The 24,938-nt window shown below is 48.1% G+C and overlaps 1 protein-coding gene across 1 annotated transcript in view; it reads right to left on the bottom strand.

Annotated features, from left to right (window-relative positions):
* Positions 1 to 15,691, bottom strand: part of RUNX1T1 (RUNX1 partner transcriptional co-repressor 1) — a 134,254-nt gene extending 118,563 nt beyond the window's left edge. Inside the window, 4 exon segments of the mRNA XM_072803950.1 lie at positions 15,086 to 15,142; positions 15,145 to 15,228; positions 15,392 to 15,416; positions 15,418 to 15,691. Coding sequence (XP_072660051.1) covers positions 15,086 to 15,142; positions 15,145 to 15,228; positions 15,392 to 15,416; positions 15,418 to 15,513 — 262 coding nt within the window. The 5' untranslated portion in view covers positions 15,514 to 15,691.
* Positions 15,692 to 24,938: the final 9,247 nt, after the last annotated feature.

The following is a 24,938-nucleotide window of genomic DNA, read 5'->3' as shown; positions in this document are numbered from 1 at the left end:
CCTCCTGCATCCCCCTGATCCAGAGCAGTCAACCAGGCACCACGTATGCCACACGCTAGGATGACGCTCAGTTTCCAACAGGAAGTGATTGGGACATTACGATATCTGGGGGTCTGTCCCTCATCATAGTCACATGAAGTAAACCTGAATATCCCGGCTACACAAGCTTCCTTAAGCTTCCATGACAAACTCATCCAGGTTCTCCTCCTTTCTCCTAACTACCCATCCCAACGTACACACAGAAACACACAGTCCTCAAGTCTTGTGCCATTCGGATCTTCAAGACCCTCCATAATTTGGCACCCTACACATTTCACCCTCTGTTCCAACCATGCCCTTCCAGGAGCTCTTTCCTGGATAACCCCCTCCCACCCCCCCATAGAATGCATTATCTCATCTTTATGGCTTTATCCACCAACCTCAGAGGCCTCTTCTCAGAGGCAGTTGCATGCCCAGCTCCTTCTCAGACTCAGGTTTCATTCAAGTATAACCTCTTCAGAGATAATTTTCCAACCACCCAAAACAAAAATCTCACCAACACCACCATTCTAACATTGATTTTTAACTGTCATCGTTGCATTTAACACTATGTGGAATAATCTTATTAATATCTTTACTGCCTGTCTCCCTCTCCCATCCCTACACTGTAGACTCTCGGAGAGCAGTGGTCTTGTCTCTTTTGCTCATGCCTCTATCCCCCATACCTAAAACTGTACTTGCCACAGAGCAGTAGCCCAAATAAAAAGAAAAAAAGAAAAAAAAACAACAATGAAATTCACCTACAGAAATTTTGTAAAGCCTGATTCAATCACTATGGCCTTCACAGACTTTTTCCTGACCACTCCTGAGGCCCATGGTCACTGTCCCTTCTTTAACCTGTAATAGCATTTTTGATCCATATCAGACTGGGCAGTATTTACCTGACAGATATTGTTCACTTGAGCCCATTCTCATCAGTACTGTACACATACAGGCCTACATGGGAATCATCCAGGGCAACTTGGGCAGTGAGGCCAGCATTTCCACCCACAATGAGCAACAGGACACCATGAGTAAGAACCACAGCACTGGGATGCCTGGGTGGCTCAGTAGTTGAGCATCTGCCTTTTGCTCAGGTCATGATCCCGGGGTCCTGGGGTCAAGTCCCACATCGGGCTCCCTGCATGGGGCCTGCTTCTCCCTCTGCCTGTGTCTCTCTCTCTCTCTCTGTGTCTCTCATGAATAAATAAATAAAATAAAAAAAAAAAAAGAACCTCCTTATAAAATCTATACAACCTATAGGAGTAAATGCACTGCACTGGTTTTTACACGTGGGCTTCTCTCCCAATTGTGTTCACCAATCGAGTTTCCTGGGGTAAGATAGAGATCTCACCTTATTCTCTCTCTTTATGCCTTCAGACCTACCCGGATGCACTTTACTCATTCTATTGCAAGGGCCATGAGGAACAGGGGCCATGTTTATTCAACAGTTTTCCTACCCAGAGCCTAGCACAATGCCTGGCTCACCCAGTATCCGCTGAGGGAACAAAGGAATAAGTGATAATCCAATACTATCTAGTCTTTCCTCAAGCCCTTTTCTCTTATGGCGGCAATGAGGCATTATTTTAATATCCTTCAAATATTATTTTATGGAATAAATTAATCAGAAGGCAGGTGACCAATTTACGATTTGTTTTTAGTCAAATCAGTAATGCAGGATGACCCATGAGTTAACCAACCAGGCAGTTTTAGACAGTACAAGGCTCTTGAGTGTCTCCTCTGTTACAGATATAATTTAATTTTCAATAAAACAAAATATCCTAAAATGGCAGTGGCCTACACATATAGTAACCACCTAGGAGCCCACTGGATGCATGCTCTGGTGGGCTGGAATCTCAGCTTTTACACTTATCAGCTATTTGACCTTGGACAAGTCACTTAACCTCCCTGAGCTTCAGATGGAAAGCTCTAAAGTAAGATGGTAATACCTAACTCACCAGGATGATATGAAGATAAGAGGAACACTTATAAAGTGCCTATCTTAGTGCCTCTATTGCAAGCACTGTTTTATCCCATGTGCTCAGCTCAGATCCCATCATCTGATAGTAGAAAGCTGCTAATACCTATTTTAATATTACGGTTTAAAGCATTAAAATAAAAGCATTAGGTCACAACTCACAAATGACCCAGTGTAATCATAATTTTCCCCTTTCTGAAAGTCACTACTGTATGAATAGTGATAAAAACATTTATGATCAGTCAAGAGGTCCAAAATATGTGGAATTAAACCACAGGTCCTAAAACATTTTGCAGTAAAAAAAAAAAAAAAAAAGAAGAAGAAGAAAGAAAAGAAAAGAAAAAAAAGAAAAGAAAAAAAAAAAGAAAGAAAAGAAATACCACAAACTAATGTTTTGTGTTTTAATTTTTTTCTCTCTCTCCTCTAATTTCATCTGTGGAAGATCATCTTTGGGGGGGATAAGAGAAGAGAGAACCAATTATTTCCAAAGACTGATTTCTCCAAATTAAGGCATCTATTCCATGTTGGCAATTTTCACATGAAAGAAAAAGTATCTTTGAAGAGTATCTGCATTCATGGTGGACGGTCACACGTCTCAGAAAGGAGATCTACAACCGTCCAGCTGCAGATCCGGTCTGGTGGCTGCTGCTGCTCCTCATCCACTAACATCTCTCTCTCTCTCTCTCTCTCTCTCTCTCTCTCTGAGAAACTTACAAAACTGTGGCATTTTTTTTATATTCTAAACAGTGACTTTCCTAAGTGCAATAACGAGTCTTGACAATTTTCCATTTTAACTTTAGTAGCATTCCCACCTGCAGTCAGCGTGGTGGGCCCTGCTCATGGGCCACCTCCCAGGTGGTAGGACTTGAGCTGCAGGAGAGCCCAGGTGCGTTCTAGACCAGAGAAGCCTGGGAGTCATGGAACCTGGGTTCCGACCTGGCCCAGGGTGACGTCGGGCAGGTGAAGAAACCTCTCCGAGTCACTTAGAAAATGAGCTCAGGCCCAGGTGGGGGTTAAGGCAATATGTGGGCCTCGTCCCGTGAAGACCTCCCAAGTGCCTCCTCCCCACACCTGTGCATCTGAAACTGCTCGGCCACCTATACTAAGCAACTGAAGGCTGCTCTTCTGAAATGATCTCTTCAAGTGACCATGTTACCTGGACGGAAAAGGGGACACTTCTCACTCACTTGCACATTCTGCATGATGGATCCATCATGCTACCCAGTGCCTTCCCTGAGGGCCAGCTCCTCAAGCAGCAGAGCGGTTGGGATCCCATACAAGGATAGGAAAGTTAAGACTGGGGGTGTAGGGTGATAGTAAGGGGTGGAGAGGTTTTTGGGGGTGAGGGGGTGCTCAGCCAGCAGCGGATCTGTCCAGAAAGTGGATCTGGGCAACCCAAGGACAGAAGAGAGCCCCTGGCAACTAAGGGATAACCTGGGGGGACAACTGGGAGAGGAGATGCTGCGAGCCACCACCGCTGGGCCCCTGATCAAAGGGACAGTCCCAGCTCATAAATGCATCTAGACACACGATAGTTTCCTTACAATATCAGGGAGCTCATCCTTTACGAAAAGTACATTTGTGAACTTCGGGGCTAAAAAAAGTAAAATAAAACAGGTAAAGAAGGGCATGCAAGGGATTTGACCCTTTCCCGGTCTGCCTGGAGCTGATGCTGCACCTGGGGTTTGTTTTGGTTTTGCTTCTTTGGTTGCTGAAACTCCAAGCCAAAATACAGCGGCAATAAATGGTACGTTCCACGATGAGAGAACACAATGGAAGGGGACCAAGATAGAGACGGGGAGAGAAGCGACATGCTGTTGAAATCAAAGATTTCTTGGTCTTAGCAATGACACATTTCAGGACAGTACCAAGTACATAACTTGAGTTCAAGGAATAGGCTTTCAAAAAAATATTTAACTTAATAAAGCATCAAACAGTACCCCAATCGTTCCAGACGCCTACCTTCAACAAGCTTACAAGCCAGCAGAGAAGTCTGAATCACATGGACAGTAGCAAAGAGTTGGATGTGATAAATCCAAGCTTTGAGGAAGAGACGTCCTGAAGGCTTCAGAGAGTAGTTTCATTTGAGACGTAGATGACAAGTGTGCTCCCTGCAGAAATGGGTCTTAATTAAGGCTGAGATAAGAAAAGTCTAGCAAATCAGGGTGTTGGGGGTCTTGAACATCTCTATCTCCCCAGATATCAAACAGGACCAGACTCTCCAGTAAGCATTTGCTGAGTGAGGGTGACAGACAAGGAACATCCAGAGAGAAGAGAAGGTCCTACAGGGGTTTTCTAGAAGAGTGGCGGGCAGGTCCAGGTGGTCAAGTCGGAGTCTGAGAGTAAGCAAGACTTTATCATCCATGGTTATGCTCCAGACACACCTCATGGAATTCTCATGACGGCCGCATGAGGTCATGCCATGATTATCCAGATGAGAATTATCTCCAGATGAACAGGGGGAGTAGAAGCAGATTCAACAACTAGTAGCGCACTTGGGATTTGGGCCCTTTCCCCTCCACGCTCCACTGCCTATTGGCACAGAAGAGAGGAGCATCTCTTTGCCCCCCAAGCACCACTCAACCCCAGTCCGATCTGTGGTCTCTAACTTTATAGCGAGTGAAACAGGTAGAAGATTTGCGAGAGGGCTCAGAGGACCGAGGGGACAAACAGGTCTCCCTCCAACCACCAATGCCTGGGCCTCACTTTCTTCCCCAAAGAAACAACTCTGGTCAGATGCTTGTACCTATCTTCACAAGTAGAAGCGTATGCCTATCTATTTGCTTTTCTTTTTTTTTTTTTTTTTTTTTGGACAAATGTCACATACTGGACACACTGTTCTGCTCTCCGCTTCTCCCATCTCACAATGTATCTCAGGAATGATGGCCTCTCAACACCTAGAAATTGGTCTCATTCTTTTAAACACTATTGGTTGCTTTTTATGCTGAGGTCCTTTTTTGACTGCCCGTGACTAATTCTTCTGGAGGACAACTGACAAACGGTCTTAAAACGTTCCATTCTGACAGATTTTATAACAAAATCACGAACGCCAAATCTGCTTCAGGTTCAAGAAGTAAAAAAAGAGAAAGAAAGGGCAGGGGGAGGGGCACCTGGGTGGCTCAGTTGGTTAAATGTCTGACTTCTGACTTCAGGTCAGGTCATGATCCCAGGGTCCTGAGATCAAGTCTGTGTTGGGCTCTCTGCTGGGCAAGGAGTCTGCTTCTCCCTCTTCCCCTCTCCCTTTGCCCTACCCCCCCAGCCTCATGCACACGGTCTCTAAAATAAATAAAATCTTAAAAAAAAAATTCTCTCCTCCTCCTTCGGCCCCTCCCCTCCTCAGTAAGTAAGTGAGTAAATAAAGAAAGAAGCGCCAGTATGTTTGCAAATTAAATGATACTGGACAAAACACGGTAAAATATCCTGCAATAATATTACCTTGATGAAGCAGCCCCAAAAGTCCTGAAACTGGTAGATTTTGGTTGTTGTTACTTTCAACAACTAAAATCCCTTCAATAGTGGAGATGATTAGCAAGCAACTTAATCATAAGGATTTAATCAAGGGATTCCTTTACTTCTCCAATAGGCGGCCTCGTTTAAAAAAAAAAAATCGTGGTCCCTCATATGACAGTAATTTGTTTACTATCAGCTGCCTGTAAAATAAATAGACAAGTTTCTAGTAGCTCAGTAAAACTGCAATACATATTTTTGTTATTTTATTTTCATTTTTGTGATTTTTGCTTAAAGTATATTTGAAAACTGTCATTGCATGGTCTGCAAGACCACACCGGGGGTACCTAATGAATGAACGTGGGTTCAAAGGCCCCTTGAAACAACTCTCACTCCCCATCCCCACAAAGCCTGCCCCAGTAGAAAGGCAAGGGGTCCAGACCCGGCCCACCTGACCACCTCTTATTCCCCGACATGGCCCAAAGGTACCTACAAAACCAGAAGGAACCTCAGAACAGGTTAAAAGTCACACAAGAAGCCAAAGCATGTAAGGGAGCCAGGTCCCAGAGAGATCAATAAAGACCCTCATGCAACCAGGACTCTTGAAGGCACACCTGCCACTTCACAGCCCTATCACCATTTGCAAAAGTGGCTAGAACACAAGGACCCCCGGGGCGGGGCTGTCCAAATGGGCTGGAGGCCTCTTTCTCAAGGAGGCCCCTGCCTCTGGGGTCACAGGAGACTCTGAGTTCACGAGGGGTAGGGAAGCTGCTCCTTAAACATCCAAAGGGATTCTAACCTCTGGCAAGCTAAGGGCGCCTGGGGGGCTCGGTCAGTTAAGCATCCAACCCTCAATCACGATTTGGGTTGTGGGATCGAGCCCCGAGCCCCCTACATAGGGCCCAGCGGACGGTGGGCCTGAGACCCTCTCTCTGTCCAACCCCCCCGCCCCCACTCCAGCTCCTGCACACTCACATGCTCTCTCTCTCTCAAATAAATAAATAAATCTAAAAATCAAAAATTCTGGCGAGCTCAGTACCCTGGACACAGACTCCACGTGGTCAACTCTAGCTTCTCTAAACGCACCCCTACGACCGAGTTCTAACGCTTACCCCTCGGCTGCGTCCCACACCTCTGCCTCTTTCTTTCCATCCCACAAACTCAATCCTGGTCATCCTGCTGCCAGAAGCTTCCCGCTTGGCCTTGGCCTCCGGGCCTTCCTCTATTCCGACCCAACCAACTGATCGCAGTGCAACCAACTCTTGAGAAACATAACTTTAACTGGGTCCATGGCTTCCTCCCCTTGCCTCTTCCCTTTGGTTTTACTGAGACCCCTTTCACTGGGGGGCATCCTCTGTCCCAATGAAGCCCAACTAGAAAACCTAACATACAAAGCAATTTGTCATCACAGCAGAACTGTTCTGGTTTCACAGGGCTAAGACCAAGGAAAGGGTGCAAACCCACGCGGGGCGCCCCTCATGCCCCGTTCCGCCCTGAGGGGGTCTCACAGGACAGTTTTCCAAACTTCTGGCTTCCTCAGAAGATAAAGCTGAAATCGACACGCTTCATAGACAAGACACTTAGGATCTTTCTGCTTATTTCCCAATAATCACCCTTGGGTCCTTTCTGATACAACCACATTCTTCAATTCACTCTCCACCCCAAAGGCCCTCCGAATGCCTCTTCCACATCTGGCTTTCTGCACTCCACATTCCTACTTTACAACCCCCCACACCACCATTATAATAACTTGACTTTGATAAATCCTGTCTGAAGACAAACTGAAATTCCAACTCACTCCCCTCCTCTCAAATCCCATTGACTGTACCATTTAAAGCGGTCAGGCCGTTAAGCCTCACCATCTTATGTAGCAATTTTATTTGTCCTGGGTGGGCTCATCACTCAGTGGGACTCAAGTACACACTGGATCATATGTATACCCCCTTTATGTATACAGTATAGTTGTACGCAAACCTACTACTTAGCCTGTGTCTCCATCCTAACACATGGCTTTACACGTAGTAGGCATCCGTTGATTCGTTAATTTATTAACTCTTGCCAGCCAAGAGTAGACATGCCTTCTTCCAGATACTCTAAAAAGGGTCATTGCCAGGACTACCCAACGAGCATACCCTTTTCTTCAAACAGAGGAAAAGTAGGTTTAATCGGTTGCCCATTTTACTCCTCCTCGTTTATCTTTTTCTCTGCCATTTTATACCCACTCCCTCTAGCCGACTCAAAGCTTGCCTTGGACAAGTTGGTGGAGACCGATCACACTTACTTTCCCTTTAGACCTGAACAGACCTACCTCTCCTTATTTAAGCAAGAGGATGAACCTTTAAACAACTGTCCACCTTTGTTTCCCACGAGAGGTCAAACACGGATCTCCCCTCTATGTAAATCTAGCTGCAGATGAGAATGAAAATGTGAGACAGGTAGGCAACGGGGTGGAGGAGAGAAGACTGGCCCGACACATGATAAAAGTTCCAGAATCCTAACAGTCACTTAAAGAGAACACTTCCAGGGGAAGGAGGATTACTGTGTCAGTCTGATAAACACCACAGTTCCAGTCCCAATATCATCTGCTGTTCTTCCCAGCTGTGTTTGCTCATCACTGTGTACATAACATATGCATAGATTCAGAAAATAAACTAGCAGTCTTTCATGACCTGTCTTACAGCTCACATCTTCCTAGATCCTGAGGTTAGGGAAGGGAGTCCAGTCCATCGAGTTCTAACCAGAGGCCCACCCGCTTTCTAAGACTTTGTCCTTAAAGCACCACCTGTGCCATGCTTAGAACACCTGCCAGGGTGGGGGTGGGGGGGAGAGGGGTTGGGGATGACTTTCCAATTGTGGGTATTCTCTTTGCCAATAGGATGTGCGTTGAGAATACTCTCTGCAGTGCCGCTGTGCTGGCTCCCTGCACAACCCGACACCAGCCCCTACAGGTGTCATGTCCTACCTACTTCCCTGATATCTCTCGGGTCTCCTACCTGAGCATCACCGGGTGCACTCCCTGAAAGTCTAATGGAAGGGACCTCCCGAGCCCTCCTTATAATCGCATCATATGCTAGTTTTCCCCCCTGGTGCTGTGCCAACCGCCCCTAGCTCATCACTGCTCCGGCCTTGTTTCTTCTCATTTCACTAGTGCCCACCTGGCTCTCAAGCTGCTTCAGTCAGACAAACCGCCTTCACCTCTCATGGCACCTTCTAATTTCTCGGACGCAGTATTAATCCAGTCGAGCCAGACTGAGCTAAGAGCTCACGGCACACACACACTTTGAAGATATTCTCCTCCGTGGCAAACGCACACACACAACACTTCAGTTTGGCCTCCCACTGAACGCTGAATGCCAACACACAACTCTCCTACGACCTATGAAGCAACAGTAATTCCTGTGGCTTCCATTTCTGACGACAGATGATGACATTAACATCACTTCCAAGTCCTGCCAATTGCGGATACTCCGAGTAAACAGAAGTTTCTACTGCCACCCTGGATGATGACAAGGGGCTCTCCTCCTTGGTCCAATCGGAAGCGTAAGAACGCCACGGCTTCTGAGTTCCCAAGATATCCAGCTCGCTTTCATTATTAACAGTTTTGCAAATTAGGATTAAACGTCCAATAACGTCTGAACTGTGTACAGACTAAAGTATGAAATCAAAAGGTTACTGATAATAATTGGGCTTTTAAAACCGACGGCAGGGATCCCTGGGTGGCGCAGCGGTTTGGCGCCTGCCTTTGGCCCAGGGCGCGATCCTGGAGACCCGGGATCGAATCCCACGTCGGGCTCCCGGTGCATGGAGCCTGCTTCTCTCTCTGCCTATGTCTCCGCCTCTCTCTCTCTCTCAATGTGTGACTATCATAAATAAATAAAAATTTAAAAAAAAATAAAATAAAATAAAACCGACGGCAGGCTGTTTCTTCAGACAATGGGACAGGGCAACTTCAGTCCTTCCTACGTAGGAGCCCATTCCTAACCACGTTAATGCATCCTGGTTCAACAAGCTGTTACTTACCAAGCTCTCTCCAAAACATGGTCAAAAGAGGTCATTTTCTAAATTGCCCAGCGACTTACGTCCCAACCTGGAGACCGTGGGGTATGGCCAATGCCTCGTAGGACAACCAATGACCACCACACCAGCTTTTACCCACTCACCCCTGCCCCCAACACCAAGTTCATCTTGTCCAGCACCCATGAGGTGAAACCATCCATGGAGGCTCTCTTCCCCAAACAAAACCTGAAATCTTCAGTTCCTTCTCCCCATATAAACAGACTTGTGCCTTCTTCATTCACCTTTTACAAAGGGATAGTAAGTCAGAGCTGAAGGTTCAGTCATCTAAGGTCCAGGATGTGTGGAAAAAACGGCCCCCTGTTCTCAAGGCCACTCCTTTACAATGGAGAAGGGTAAGGCGATCGTGACGTCCTATACTGGTTCCATCTCCCAGCCATATGGAGGCGAGGAGCGCCCCCTATCCCCCTCCACACCCACTCAGAATTAAAATTTAAGGATTTTTTTCTTCATTCACCTTACCATGGGAAATTCCTGAAAGCCTACTTCGGCATCACACACAGACTCATACATAGGAGAGCTGAGAAGCCTAAGGATCACTGAATCTGTCCTTTGTTTCACTCCCGAAGAACGCACCTGAAGGGTGGCACGTACCCCAGGCCATGCAGCAAAGGAGTGACTGCACTGGAAGGGGAACCCCAGTTTACTCATGAGTTGGGGGGATGCACACGCACCGTGTACTTCTTTTTATAATACACACCTTTTTTTTTTTTTTTTACATTACGTAACTACACCTGCAAACTCCAAATGGTGCGTAACCCCTCTCCTCTTAGGAAATGCCCAGGAAGTTGGACTTGGCTGGTTGGAAAACGTGGAGATGAAAACACTGCCATTAGCAACGGGGAGGGACCAAGCACCAGGGATGCGGACACTGGGCTGAAGCCAACTGCAGGGTGCTGACTGAGATCAATAAAGGGAACAGCCTGATTCCTCAAGGCTTCAGTGTAGCTCAGGAAGGTGGTATTCTGATGAGCGAACAGAATTCAGCAGTGGAAAAGCCCAGATTAGGACACACCGGGGGGATACACACTGGCATACACTTGGGTGCGTCCAAGGGTGTCTGTCGGCTAGTGATTCCTAGGCTGGGGCGAGGGCCCAAGACAACAATGGAGAATGTTATGGAGAATATGAAGCCAGGTGTTCAGAAAATAAGTCTCTAATTACTCGAGCTTGAACCAAGTAGGTAATTAAGTTGGGAAGAGGAGGGAAGCTCGGTTTTTCCATATCGAGGCAAAGGTCAAGCCAGAAGAGCAACTTCGGCCGGGCTTCGAAATGAAGTAAGGTGCTGCTTTGTCATCTTCTTAAAATCAGCAATGGCACCACATGTGGGGGGTAACTCCAGGCTCACAGTACGCCTCTACCACTAGTCTGTTCCTCTTCTCTCTCCCAAGACCAACAACTAGGGGGCAGCTCTTGAAAGCCCAGGCACACTCACAAGTGGTCTATGACCCAGCTGTTAAAAGATTAATGAATCTAGTCCATCGCATTCCCTAAGGCACTTAGAGGGGCTGAGATTGTAGGACAAATGGGAAATTTTTACATTTGTGGGCTCGTTCACCAAGATCTATGTTCTAAAGGCGCTATTCACCCCAACCGTGATTTGCCTTAGAGAGCTTGACCAGTATGAAATCTATGAAACAAATGCCTGCTTTATTCCCTCATGGGCTGTATTAGGAGGTAATCTAATTAGAACCGTCAAAGCAGGGGGATTTTTAAAAGTAGGTCTCTTACGGCCCGCGACTACGTTAGTGGATCTCAGCAGCACTGACGGTCTCAACCTTCTTCAAACAGGAGGGTCTCTCTTGCGCCTTAAACCTCAACCGTGGGGCACAACTGGCTCGGTGGTTCTGATGTCAGAGCCTGGGCATCATTTGTTAAAGCATGAAGGTTCTGAAGAGAGTCACAAGAACCCCCCTGTTGAGGCTTTCCAAAGTACTGAGGCTCCACCGCTGAATGCGGCCTCAGGACAAAACCATCTAACAACCGATGATGGGGTTGTGCCCGGGAAATACATTTTTCTTCCACGGGGATGTGATCCAGCCCCAGTTCTGGAGAGTGGCAAAGTAGTGGGTGCGGTGGCAGGGAATACACCCATGTGGCTGCCCCGGGCCTCTGAAGGACATGCCAGCACAACATGCCACGGTTTGGCTTCAAACTGGAAATTAGGCTGCCTGAAAGCATCATTCTTGGGCTGGCCACGTACACGTGATCACAGGTTCCCACACTCCATACCGGTCCTCAGACGACCACTCCTTGCAGTTGGTGGTGCAGAATAAACATTGCGTTTCTTAAGATCCACCATCCTACTGCATCCCAATGTCTGTCCTCCCCTTAATCCATTCTGGAGATACTCTGAGCTTAGCCGTGAAGAGTGTGCCCAGCCTTTCAAGGGTGAAGCCACAAGCTACACCGCCTCTAATTGATCCTAAGCAGTGATCACGTCTCAACCTGGACAAATTACTAGAGCCACAAGGCAACCCAACAGCAATTGTGAATAGAGTCAATATTGAACCCGATCCAAATTTCATCAGTCTTCCTTCCACCTTAAGTCTCTGTGCCCAGCATCACACGGCTAGCAAAGCCATTCGGGTTCTCATTAGAGGGATGAAGTATTCTGTTTATTACGATTATTTCAGATGCGTGTTAGAGTTTTCTTCTTAATTAATACTAGAGGATTTAGAAAGAAGTTGTCTTTCCTAGAAACGTCACCAGGAAAGTGCATCCAATTTTTTCTCTAATGTGGTGCTTTCCCTGTCCATAAAACTTATTTGATTAGCAGTACTATAGAAGCTAAGGCTTTTGTATGCAGGCACTCAAGCATAATTTAATCATTTTATTTAAGCATGAAAAAAAATTATTCTGAAAGCCCTGTTAGGTAAAATATCCCTGATTAGTTTAAACTTACATTTGCAGGTATATTAAAGGTGAAATAAATCACAGAATGCTCAGTATGTAACAGAACAGTGTTAACTTTGTTACAATAGTCAGCAATAAGTTAAAAATTGCAGTATTCGAGAATGTAAGGAATAGCTATCTCATTTTAAATAACTATATTTAAACAGATTATTTAAAAATGAATTTTGTTTTGTGTGGACCCTTTTTATATTACCAGGATTGTCACCTATGGAAACCTCTTTCATAGTCAAACAAGCTGAGGTCCTAATTGCATAATACCATTTATCTGCTGAGGATAAAAGTGCCAACAAATGAAAATGCACATTAAGCAAGAGATTGTCAGAATAGAAAATTGTCTTTTTTTATTTTTTTATTTTTTTTGTTTTTTTGTTTTTAAATAACCCACTCACACTAACAAAAGACTGCAGTAGCTTCCAAATTATAGGCTGTTATTTTTAGTGGAAGTAGTTCAATATTCATATTGGAGCAGATGTAGCAGTTTAACAAAACAGCTCTTCAAATCCTGCACAAATTGAAAACAGGAAAACTGATTGCATTTTCTCTTATCACTTTCCTTTTCTGAATTGACACTTTTGGCCTTCTGAAAATTTACACATGGCTTTCATCTCAACAGCACCTGCTGATCAAATAGAAACCTAACATTTTCATGAAAATGGTATAAAGGGCTAGTTTTGTTCTAAACACTGCAAAGGGCATCAGTTGCCTACTTGATGGCAACAATTGCTGTGTATAAAGCACATTCATAATAGTTTTATATTTTCATTAAACTTTTTTTAAAAATATGTTAAGTCCCTCCTGGTTTGTTTTTTCCCCCATACTCACTTCTGTATGACTCACATTTCTTTGACTCTATTCCATCTAATACTTAGTTGTGTTATGCAAAGACTATGCAAAATGTATACAAGGGTAGGTTTACACTAAGTAGATAAGGACAATAACTTACTATTTTCTCTGCCTCTGCCTGGAATGTACTCATGTTCGTTTTTACATGTTACTGTCTATGCATGCCTATGGGCATAAAATACACACATCCCATTTTCATTTTCCACCCGCCAAAAGGAATCCAGAAACAAAAAAGTCCAAGTCAGGCCCTATTCTGGAAGGGGCCTTACAGGTTCGTTTTTATCAGATAGAGATTTAGCAGGTGCCTGAACGTCTGAGCACCCGGACTGGGGAAGGGCAGTTCTCACCCAAGCACCAGCTGATAAACACCTAAATGGTGTGACCAACCACTCCCCGTAGACACCTCCGGAGGAGGTGAAGATCAATCTTGAAAATGGGTATTCTCGTATGTCCCATGTGCACGATTAATAGCTGGGACGCTTCTCAGATTTGTCAATAAAAGTGCTATTTTTCTGTAACAGCCGATTCTGGGTAAAATTAAAGATGCTCCCAAGCCAGGCTGCCCGCCAGTTTCTTAGCCAAAAGAGCTCTACCCCTTGTGAAGGACTCCAGGCTGTCCGTCCCCATTCTGCCTGGGTGACAAGGTAACCTGAAGGCACAGATGACATACAGTAAAGCATGTGCCACTCTGGCCAGTGGGTCTGTGAATTTCAGTGTTTCATCATGCTCACTGAGGCAACAGCAAACCTGAAATGTCAATATGTTCAGTCAATGGAAGTGAAATAATGGGACTCTATTGTCTTACCCAATCGATCTGCCGCTGTCAACAAGGAAACATGCCCCCCCCACCCACCCAGCTTTAAACAAATTTTAATTAGGCTTTTAGTTACTGGATCCCATTCACCTAGGAAAACACCTATCTTGAGGACGTGGACGAGGCAAACGACAATTCTGTTCACTTTTCCCCATTTTCAGAATGTTACAAAGTTGACACTGTAATTTTTGGAAATACACTCAGGAGTCCATAAAACATGTTTTTACTCCTTTTTTTTTTTTTTGAACCCACTCCAAGGAGGGGAAAAAAAAAAAAGATCCCGCGTTTCAAAGGCAACATACAAATCTAACAGGGCAGCATCAGAATGATGGGTTTGGGGTTCTTTTTTATTTCCTTTTTATTATTTTTATTTTTTTATTTTTTTGCTCTGAAGCATGCTGAACCCCTACCGTCAAATCGACCCTTAAAAGTAGTCTCCATCCATTCTCTTTCCTCCCTCGCTCAAGGACCACCGTCAGCATCAGCTCAACACCCATTCGAAACGAGCCACGCAAAACCCAAAGGCGAAGGACCAGTTCCAAAAGAAAAAAAAAAAAAGCAAGCCACTGCCCTTTCCGCTTGGCGGATCCAACCGACCCCCCCAGGGGTGAAAGGCAACTCCGGGTAAAAGGAGGGAGACGGAGCCTGAGAAGGGCCGGATGGGGGGAGAGGGGGATGCAGGGGATGCAGGGGATGCAGAGAAGGCATCGCGCTCCTTCCATCTCGCCCAAGTTCTGCAGCCCTTCCCTGCACCCGGGGGAGGGGGGGGGGACAGGCTCGCCTTGAAATAAAAATTAAAATAAACTCATCAAGTTGTGAAAGCAGCTTTTCCTCTCCCCCTCTCCAATCTCAAGGCTTCAGCATTTAGTCAATAAATAATCTATTGTGTGTGCCCCCCCCCCCACAGTCCTTTATCGAATCCCTTTACACCCACTGAGGCTGGCCCAAACTAAACCCAATTACAGATAAGCCCCCCCCCCCTCGGGTCATCTCACCTCGCCGAGTCCTGTCTGGGTCGCAGAGGTGATGGGAGATAGCGGCCAGGCCAGGACTGATGCCTCCTCCTCACCCCGCACAACAAAAGGCAGATTTCTCTTTCTCTCTCCGCTAATCTTTAAATGTAAATTCTCTCCGCCAGCTAAGAGGAGCGACAGATAACATGTTACATCTTCACTTCTCCTGCTCTTATCGACTTCTGGATCGTTTGGAAAGGGAGAGAGAGGGAAAGAGAAAAGCAGCTCCCCCGCCCCCCCACCCCTGCGCCCCCTCCCCGCCTCCCCCTCCCCGTTCACGGAGATTACCTTCTGGCAAAGGAGCGCAGGAGAGGCGGCCGCAGCCGAGGCGGCACCCAGACCGCGGCTTTGTATTCATTAAACACACATCGGAGCTTATCAGAAGTAAAAGGCTTGTCAGGATGGCACATTGTGTGTGAGTGAGTGTGTGAGCGCAGGAGGGAGAGGAGAGGAGCCAACGTGCATCAGGGTGATTACAATATCAGCAGGGCCCAGATGGAGGCAGGAAAATAAACAGAGGGTGCGTGTGAGACGGAGCGGGAGAGGGAGGAAAAGTGGGAGAGAGAGGGAGAGAGGGAGAGGGAGAGAGAGGGGAGAGGCGCAGGCTGCAGAGGAGAAACCCAAAGGGATGGAGGAGGTGGGGGCCCGGGCCCCAGGGCGTGGGGAGGGGGGCCACGCGGCCGCCTGGTACCCCAGAGCCAGCTGGGGTGGGTGGGGTGGGGGGTGATGGCCTGGGGCCATCGCCCTGGACTGCCCCCTCCTCCAGGGGAAGGGGAGGAACCCAGGCTAGCAGACTGCCTCACCCCCGTGCCAGGGCCAGACTGCACCTCCGGGAGGACCTGTCAAGGTCGGGAGGGACGGGGAGCTCCCTCTGGGGCAGAGCATGACAATGAGACCGTCACCGCCTCCCCTCCAGCCCACTTGCCACAATTTGCAAGACAAACCTCAAGGAGCCCTCACAGCTCTCCCCGCGGTCTTGCAGACCCACCTGGAGGGGAAGGCCTCATCCCGCTGCTCCGCTGGCCCCAATACCCAACAACCGCCCCCCCCCCACCCGCCGGCAAATTCCACCCCTCCCCACCCACACCAGCAGATGTAAAACAGCTTCCCTTGGGCTCCAAGGCGTCCCAGCAGAAGACTCCCGTGCAGCCGGCATCCCTGCGATGAGGAGGAGCACTTGTGATTGGGAGCTACAGGTGACTCTTAGACACCTGCTCCACCTCCAGAAATTGGGGGGGAGGAGGGGGTTCCCCTAGGTGTACATCCGAGAGTCTATTTGGGAGGTGGGAATTTGAAATCGAGGTAATCAATCTCGGCCTGAGCTGCTTCACAGCGCTTCACCCACCCAGGGCCCGAGAATCAATCAGGGAACCAGCAAGGGCTGATGCTCCTCCGTCAGACCAGAGTTCATCCTCCACCCCGTCAGGGTCAGGGGGGGAGATACACCTGAGTAGTCCCGTGGGAGCCCCTTTTCACTTTTAAATGCGCCCATCAGACAATCTGAACATCTGATCAGATCCTTAATGGAGTGCAGATAATGCAGCAAAGAAGGTTATTTTATTGGGGGGGGGGCTGGCGCGAAGGGGTGTATTTGGTTGTGTTGTATTTCCAGGCATTGAAGCTTGGTTAAGAAGCTCTCACCGCAGTGTGAAGAGCAAGTTCAGAATGAAGTAGCCAATAAACTGCATGATTGTTCATGACATACCCTGTAGCCCCAGCCACAGTGAAAGTTTGGGTTGTAACACAGTTTATGGACGGGTCTTTGGGTAAAGGGACAAAATGGTAAAGGGCGGGGAGGGAAGCATGAGGCCAGCAGGAGAGAGGGGAAAAAAAAAAAGGAAGAGAGTCTCTTAGACACAAATTTGATGAGAGGCATTGTTTAATCAAGCACTCCTCTCCAAAACATTGAACCAAAAACCAGTTTTATGGGTAGTAGGCTCCCCACCCCCTGCCCCAACCCCATGCGCCCAGGCCAAGAAGAGAATCCGGAAAAATCTGACAGGTAAGGCAAAGTGAGCATAAGCTGGACGTAGGTGGGGGAAGGGCATGTGTGAAAAATCTTGTCATGCAATGAATGTCTGATAAAAAGGGGTCCGCCACAATCCTCCAGTAATCCAATAATGTGGAAAACCTCGTGGTATCACTGAGACGAGAACAAGGTAATATTTCTCCATAAATCTTCAAAAAGTGGCCAGGTTCAATTGTTAGAGAGGGGTGCGAGAGTAGGAAGTGAGCCATTTGGCAGGGCACATTACAAAATCAAGTGAACTTTAAATGGGTGAAAATCGGTCATTCTAACATGTTTTAAATTTAATAACGGATTTCTGGAGTATCATTTTAGTCCTCATAAAAGTTCCCCTTTCACCTTTTCCCTAGCTGTTATAGAGAAGTGCATTCAGAATAACCAGATGCAATCACACAGACCTTCCTCTTTATCACATTTCAGTCAGATCAATTTGGACACAGGCTACATGCAAAATGCCTGTAAATCCAACACAACTCTTAGGAAGAAAAAAATACCACTCACAAAGGCCACTGATTTTTCCATTACACGCTCTTTGGGAGGAAAAACCAAATGCTGTTTAAAAAACAAAAAACAAAAAACAAAAAAAACAATGCACTACTACCACTCTCAAACCCAGAGAAGTCTTACATTTTTTCTTTTAAAAGCATCCAAACATTAAAGGCATGAAGAAAACTGTGCAAAAGCTCATCTGTCAATGTTCTCATTTTGTAAATGCACAGTATTTCTATTACTACCTTGTTTGTTCATTGACTTTTGGCTCACAGTTCTAGAAAAGATCAACCAATTCTCAAATGGGAAGAATCCATGACTCCCTTCCAAAGCAAACACTTTGCTGCAAAGCTTTCAATTTCAAAAAAAAAAAAAAAAAGCGCAATATAATAATCAAGAAGTATAATCACAGAATAAGTGTACAACAGAAAGTGGTTTCTATAATCACAGCTGTCTTAAAGTCCAAGCTGGAGACTGGAAATCTTCATTTCAACTAGTTCTTTTCTTAATAATAGGTTACCTTCCTATAAAAGCAAGAAGTCCATCTGCCCCAGGCAGATAAGTTTGGAGGCATTAATTCAGATAAAAATCTAGCATTTTCTTTCTTTCTTTGAGTATGTGAATTCTAGTGTGCTATAATGTGAGAATTCCAACATATGACCATTATGGCATAATATCTCATTGCTCAGCTTGTCATTATTTCATTTGTAATTCTTATGTTAATTATGTTCATAATTACTATAAACAGATGTGATAGACATTCATGTGACCTTTTATTGCAGAATGCATTCCTCACTCGTTTTGCTTTAATTTCTCATGGATGTGAAACTGAAATGCAGGAGAAAAAAAAAAGGAGAGAGAGAGAGAAAAGCTCTCTACTTTTCTAAGGTTTTATGTGCCTAAGTTAAAACAAAACCTACCTCCTACTTCATCTGCATTTCAGAATCTTAGAATAGCCTTAACACTGGAGCTGCTTTACAGCACATTTTTAAATTGTACACTGAACCTCACTGCTGCCCACTAAATTGTAGCTCTGGATGCCAAACAAAGGCCAGCATCCATGTCTAAGTTGTTGGTCTTTTTTTTTTTTTTTTTCCTCTGAATATCAAAGGTTAATGCAGCAGAATTGTGCTTCAAAACCAAGTGCCTAGCAGCTACATCCCGATTTATTCCCTCATAACTCAACCATCACCCTCTTTACATAAAACACATTTACAATAAAATCAGTATGGATTTCATTAGCTGAAAACCTCCTCGAATTTCATTTCTTTGGCCCTAATCTATAATTAGTGTGGACAGACAGGTGCAAACCCTTCTCTTCCACAGATGGCTACTGGAAATGGTGCAAAGTAGCTCCTTCTGTTTAAACAACACAGAGATAACCTGCTCTGTCTTATCATTTACAATTACCTCCATTAAACTGAACTAATGTTTGCTTTAATAAAATGCTCACTGTTCTTTAAACATTATTTAGGAACTCTTATATTAATGGCTGTAAAAAAGTGAAGTTGGAAGGTGTCTCTTTGGGTAATAATAACTTATTCTGGATAAAATGGTCCCACTGATGGATAATACCAGGTTCACAAAGGTGCTTTAGTGGATTTCACATTCGTTCATTAATTTTGCATAAATAGGGTCAGATAAGCTATTCTTAAAAGGCACTTTTAGGTGACGATTTGACAAGTGGGGGGGGAGGGGGAGACATTTTTCCTGAAGTTGCGAAGTATGAAAGGTTTCACTTTTTTCCCTATAGATTTTAACTTGTTAGCAAAGTCTACATAACTCTTAAAGTCCTAGACTGCCTTCAGAGGATATTTATGTTCACTTCATTATATGGATCTGTTTAACTTCTGATAGATCATTCTGAAAGTTGTAGGAGTTCATCATTTTCAAGCCACATTTAAAAAATTAACTATGAATGTAAGTGCACTCTGCAAGCACATGGTTAAAAATCACTCTATAATAAATAACTTCTATAAAACCAGAGACCGCTTCCTCCTCCTCCTCCTCCTGCCAGCCACAAAGTCTGTGCATCACTACATGAGGAATAAGGTGTCCATAAAACAAAGAACTTTTAAATGCCCAAACAGTAACAAATAAATAGCTTTTCTCACTGAACTTACATAACTTACAGTAATAGACTCCATCCAGTAAAATGCAACTGACTCGGTTTTTTTCACATGCAAATCCTGCAGGTGCCAATTTTTCAGACTGCTTTGCTATGAAGAGCTATGTTGCCTGCATAAAACCTCAATGAAGAAGGCTTTGCATTCAGTGCCTGTCAGCTGATGTTCATATCAAAGAAGTGAGAAACAGGATTTGACAGTGAAGAATGTCCTAAACTGACAACCACTGGCCAGCATTCCTATTGGAAGCATTTCTTTCTCGTGATCCCTTTTCAATGTTTAAAAAAAAAAAAAAAAAAAAAAGTGAGCCCCCCCCTTTTTTTTGGCTAAGCTTCTATTTTCCAATAAAATAAAATGATAATGGCACCTTACATTTGTGTACTTCCTTGCAATTTTGAAGTGCTCTTTCATCTGCAAACACTAAGACTAACACCCTCGATGGGAGAGCTCATCATCAAATACTAGCATCAAGAGCAATATTTCACTTTTCTTTAGGAAGGAAAAATTGTAAAAATATTTAAGAGCTTGTGGTTCTGTAACTGCCACACACACCATCCTACCCCCTACCCCCCTCCAGCAACTTGCAACTGACTAGTACAGTCTGCACTGGATTGGGAGGAAAATGCCTCTTATGGGCAAGGTCCTTGAAGAATCATTTTTAAAAAATCAAATTAACAGCAAGTATTAGTGGGTCACAAAGTGTACAAAGGAAAATATCATTTCAAAGACTTCTGGTCTGCTTTGAGTTGTCCAAACATAAAGGACAAAACAGACCATTTCCCCCACTGCTTCTATTAGGTATGAACTGGAGACGGGAGAAACTGCATACTCAAATTATTCCACTCAATATTTAGCTTTTCAAATAAAGTGCTGTCTAAATGGTTTATAACAAAATTATTTATGCTTAAACAAAGACTGTTAATATCAAGTTCTTCTCCTGGTATAAATCTTAGATAAAGTCAGTGTTTAATATGCACCCAGAATGGGCCGGATTCCTGGGTTCCTGGGCTGGAATTTTTTTTCTCTTTCGAAAGAATAAACCGAAGAAACATCAAATGTTAAATACAGTGTAAGCAAAGCAACGACAGGCTTCAACTTCGTCAGCATCCATCCTCGCTGCAAGAAAAGCCCGGGTCAAACTAAGATTCCCTGATGTATCCTGGGTGAGGCCGTCCGACCTCTCCCTTAAAAAATAACAACCAGTAAAAAGAAAGAAAGGAAAGAAAAAAAAGAAAAAGAAAGAGAAAAGGAATCAGCTAGCCCTATCTGTGCGATTCGAAAGCGCCCATAACATTAGTACCAAATTCGACTTTAAGGGGAAACAAGGAGAAAAATCCAGCGAATTACAGATTTGCTTCTGTTTGTCTGCACCACAGCTGACATAAACACCCAGGTGGGGGCTGCGAGGGTTTAAGAAACAATAGTATTTGTGGACCCTTCCTAAGGACCTGTGTGACAGGAGAAGCGGCACCACAGGACACTCACATGGTCAAGGCAAAACCCTGCAGTAAACTAAAAGGAGGCCCCCAACACTAACAAGCCGTTTATCACCGAGAAGCTGGTCAATTTGTATTCTGGGGAGTGTGGACTCCCTGGGCACAGACCCAGTTCCACTCCTGTTCCATGCAAAGGGAGGGGTATGATCATAAAAGCCACTGAGTGCACTTAAAACCCGTACAGATGTTTAAAAGGAGCCTAAGAGTGGGGAAGGGGGGGGGAGGAAAAAATAAAAGAAAGAAAGAAAAAAACCCCTGCAAAAACAGATCTCAGCTCACAGAGAAGGTAGAAAGAAAACCGCTGCGGTCAGCAAGCCGACCTTTACCGGGGGATAAATCAATTGGCAGCAGCTGGTGGGGGGGGGGGGGGGGACAGGCAGCCCCTGACACGCAGGCCCCGGGCCGCGTCATTACGGGGAAGCCAGGTTAAAAATTCGAGGGGGCTCCGGGTTACATTAGGGACGTGCAGTTGGCCTGAAGGGGCCCCTGCAGCTCTCCCGGCCTCGGTGGCTGCGCTGCAGGACCTCCTCCTCCTCCTCCTCCACCGAGGGACACGAGCCATCCTCAGGGCGACATCCTGCAGCCCCCCCCCCCCCCGGAGGCAGCAGCCAGGCTGGGGCGCGCGGGGCTTGGAGGGGCCCGGCCTTGGGGTGGGAGCGGGGACGAGGCCAGGCGGCGCGGCCCGGGAGGAGGAGGGCGCGGGCTGCAGAGCCCCCGGCGAAGCCCTGAAAGCCGGAGGGCCCGGGGCGGGGTGCTGGCCCGGCCGGTAAAGGGAGGGAGGGAGGGAGGGAGGGATGGAGGGAGAGAGCGGTGGGGGGATGGAGGTGGGGGGTGGGGGGATGGAGGGATGGAGGTGGGGGGTGGGGGATGCTATTTTTAGCAACAGTCTCAGTTCACATCCTACTTCCCGGCACCACAAGTCCTCAAACTTTTCCAAGGGTTGACCGCCCTTACAAAATGGGGGGAAAAAAGAAAAAAAAAAAAAAGTTTTAGAAAATGCACGTAAGCGGCCCGGACCGCCGCAGCTGGGCTTGCTCAAGGAGGTCCCCGCGCGCCCCGCGCCCCGGCCTCCCTCCCCCCCCACCCCCCGACCCGGACGGCTGCAGAGGGCGCAGGGCCCCGGGCGCCTCACCGGACGGGCTTTCTGGAAAACGAAAGGAAGTCCGCGGACGTGGCTCCCCGTCTGGGCGCCGCAGGGCGAGGGCCGCCGGGCCCCGGGCTCTGCTCCCCGCTCGGGAGCTGCGGGGGGACCCGCGCCCCGCCGCGCCCCGCCGCGCCCCGCAGGGCAGAGGCGCGGGACCCCCGGCGCAGGTCCAGGCAGGTGCGGCGCCCGCCCGGGGCCGGGGAGCGGGAGCGAGTGGGGGGCTCGCGCGGGGCCACCCCGGGCGCCCAGCGACCCGGCCAAGTTGCAGGCGGGGAGCGCGAGGGCGGGCGCGGCCGGGTCTCCAAGTTCGCGCTCCGCCGCTCCGGCTGCCGGAGCCAAGTTTCCCACCATCGAAACGTGCCTTTGCCTTCCAGTTAAAACCAAAAGGAAAAAAGAAAAAAAAGAAAAGAAAGAAAAAAAAAAAAAAAGCTCCCGCGATGCGGGCTTAGGGCCACCTGCCCGGCGGAGCGGTCTTGGCTGCGCCCCCCGCACCCCCTGCCCGCGCCCCACCCCGCGACGACGGAGGAACCGAGGGAAAGGTCTGCAAAAGGCGGCGCGGGTCGCGCCTCGGAGCCCCGCCAAGTTCAGGGCCGGGTCGCCGTGGGGCGCCCCCGCGAGGTGCCGCGGCGGGTGACCGAGGACGCGCCCCCGGGGCCCCCGCCGCCCGCCCGCCGCCCGCCCGCCGCCCGCGGGCACTTACGCGGCGCCGGGCTGGAGAGTCCCACCATCCGCCGCGGGCTCCGGGCTCCGGGCTCCGGGCTCCGGGCTCCGGGCTCCGGGCTGCAGGCGGGAGCGGCGGTCGTCGGGGCCGGCCCGCGGGGCGAGGGCGCGGGCGAGGGCGAGGGCGAGGGCGCGGGCGAGGGCGCCTTCCCGCGGGGCCCGAGCGTGCGCTCCCCAGGAGGCCGCCCGGCGCGCCCAGGCCCGGCTCGGGGGACACCGGCCGCCGCTCCCCGCGCTCCCCGCGCTCCCCGCCGCGCTCCCGCTCCCGCTCCCGCTCCCGCTCCGGCTCCGCCGCCGCCTCCGTCTGTCGCTGCCGCCGCCGCAGACAAGTGCGCTGCGCGCGCGGGGAAGGGCCGCCGTCCCGGGCGGCGTCTGCGCCGGCCTCGCCCGCCCTCGCTCGCTCTCGAGGAAGGGCGGCGGGTCCGCGGGCGGCCGCCGGGGAGCAGGAGCGCCGCGCTGTGCGCACGGGGCGCCCGCACCCTCCCGCCTCGGGCTGCGGCGGCGGCGGCGGCGGCGGCGGCGGCGGAGGAGGCTCCGGCGCGCGCCCGGGGCGCGGCGGCCGCTCGGGAGGGAGGCGGCGGCGCGGCCGCTACCAGGTGCAGGGGGGAGGCGGGGCGGGGGGAGACATCTGTGTCGTGCGGGGTCGCCGAGGTCAAGTATATGTTAACAATGGGCAGGCCCGGCGCGCGGGGGGCGCGGGGCGCGGGGGGCGCGGGGGCGCGCGGGGGCGCTCGGGGGCGCTGGGGGCGCGCGGCCTGCGGGGCGCGGGGCGCGGGGCGCGGGGCGGGCTCCCTAGCGCGGCGAGCCGGGGCGGCCGGTGCCCTGCAGTAACCCGCGCCGAGCACTTTCCCCGGCCATCTGGAGCGCTCCCGGCCGCGCTGCCTGGGTCTCATCACCGGCTGCACAGACAGCCCTGCTAGAAATCAAGCCACTCTCAGATCTCCCCTCTAATCCCCTTCTGTTAGCTGATTTCCAGACTGACTATTTGCTTTCGCATTAGATAATAGCCTTAGAGAAAACAATTATCATTTTCTTTCTTTTTTTTTTTTCCCTTCCCTTTGTTTTTTTTTTTGTTTTTTTTTTTACTTCTCCCATCGTCTGCCGTGCAGAGGGGCCTCTCTCCAGCTCACGTTTTGGTCGGATGCCCCCCACCCACCCACCGACGCCCCCAGACATTAATATCAATACTTTAAAGGGGGGGTGTGGTGGTGGGGGGGGGACAGGGGGCGGGGAGTCCCAGAGGAGAAGATAGGGTGAAAGAATTTCAGATATTTCCAGAGTAAATAAATAATCTCTCAGTGAACAGGGCTGACAATTTGTTTGTACAGAGCAAAAAAAAAAAAAAAAAAGACTTGAATGATAATGAAAATATTAATATGTAGGTCAAATATGATCAGATAATGGCTTGCAATAAGTAAAATGAAATCTTTTGAAATTATCGTGGAACGGTGCCACTGCTACAAATGTTATTAGATTTAGTGCAACAATTTGCAATCCTACCCTCAACCGTGTTCTTTTCCCAACTGGCCTAAATCGCTGCAAATTGTCCTCTGTGCATATTTCGAAACCTCATCTATACAAAGGAAAAAAAAAAAAAAAAGAAGTGCTTAAGATAGAGTCAGAGTCGACCTGATGCAGTGGGAGCTGATGAGGCATTCCTGGATTTTATTTTTTTAAAGTGGTGCTTCAGATGTGTAATAGTGAGTAATTTCCCTTCCCCCATCCTTTCAACCCAGCTGGAGCTTCCAATTCTGAAGTCTTTTTAGACTCTACTAATTTTTAGCAATTCATTTCCAGAAAACACTCATTGTACATCATGCCCTCTCCTTGGGAC

The sequence above is a fragment of the Canis lupus genome, chromosome 28 (assembly GCF_048164855.1).
Source record: "Canis lupus baileyi chromosome 28, mCanLup2.hap1, whole genome shotgun sequence".
Lineage (NCBI taxonomy): Eukaryota > Metazoa > Chordata > Mammalia > Carnivora > Canidae > Canis > Canis lupus.
The sequence above is the reverse complement of the archived record's forward strand: the minus strand, read 5'-3'. Positions and strand labels throughout refer to the sequence as shown.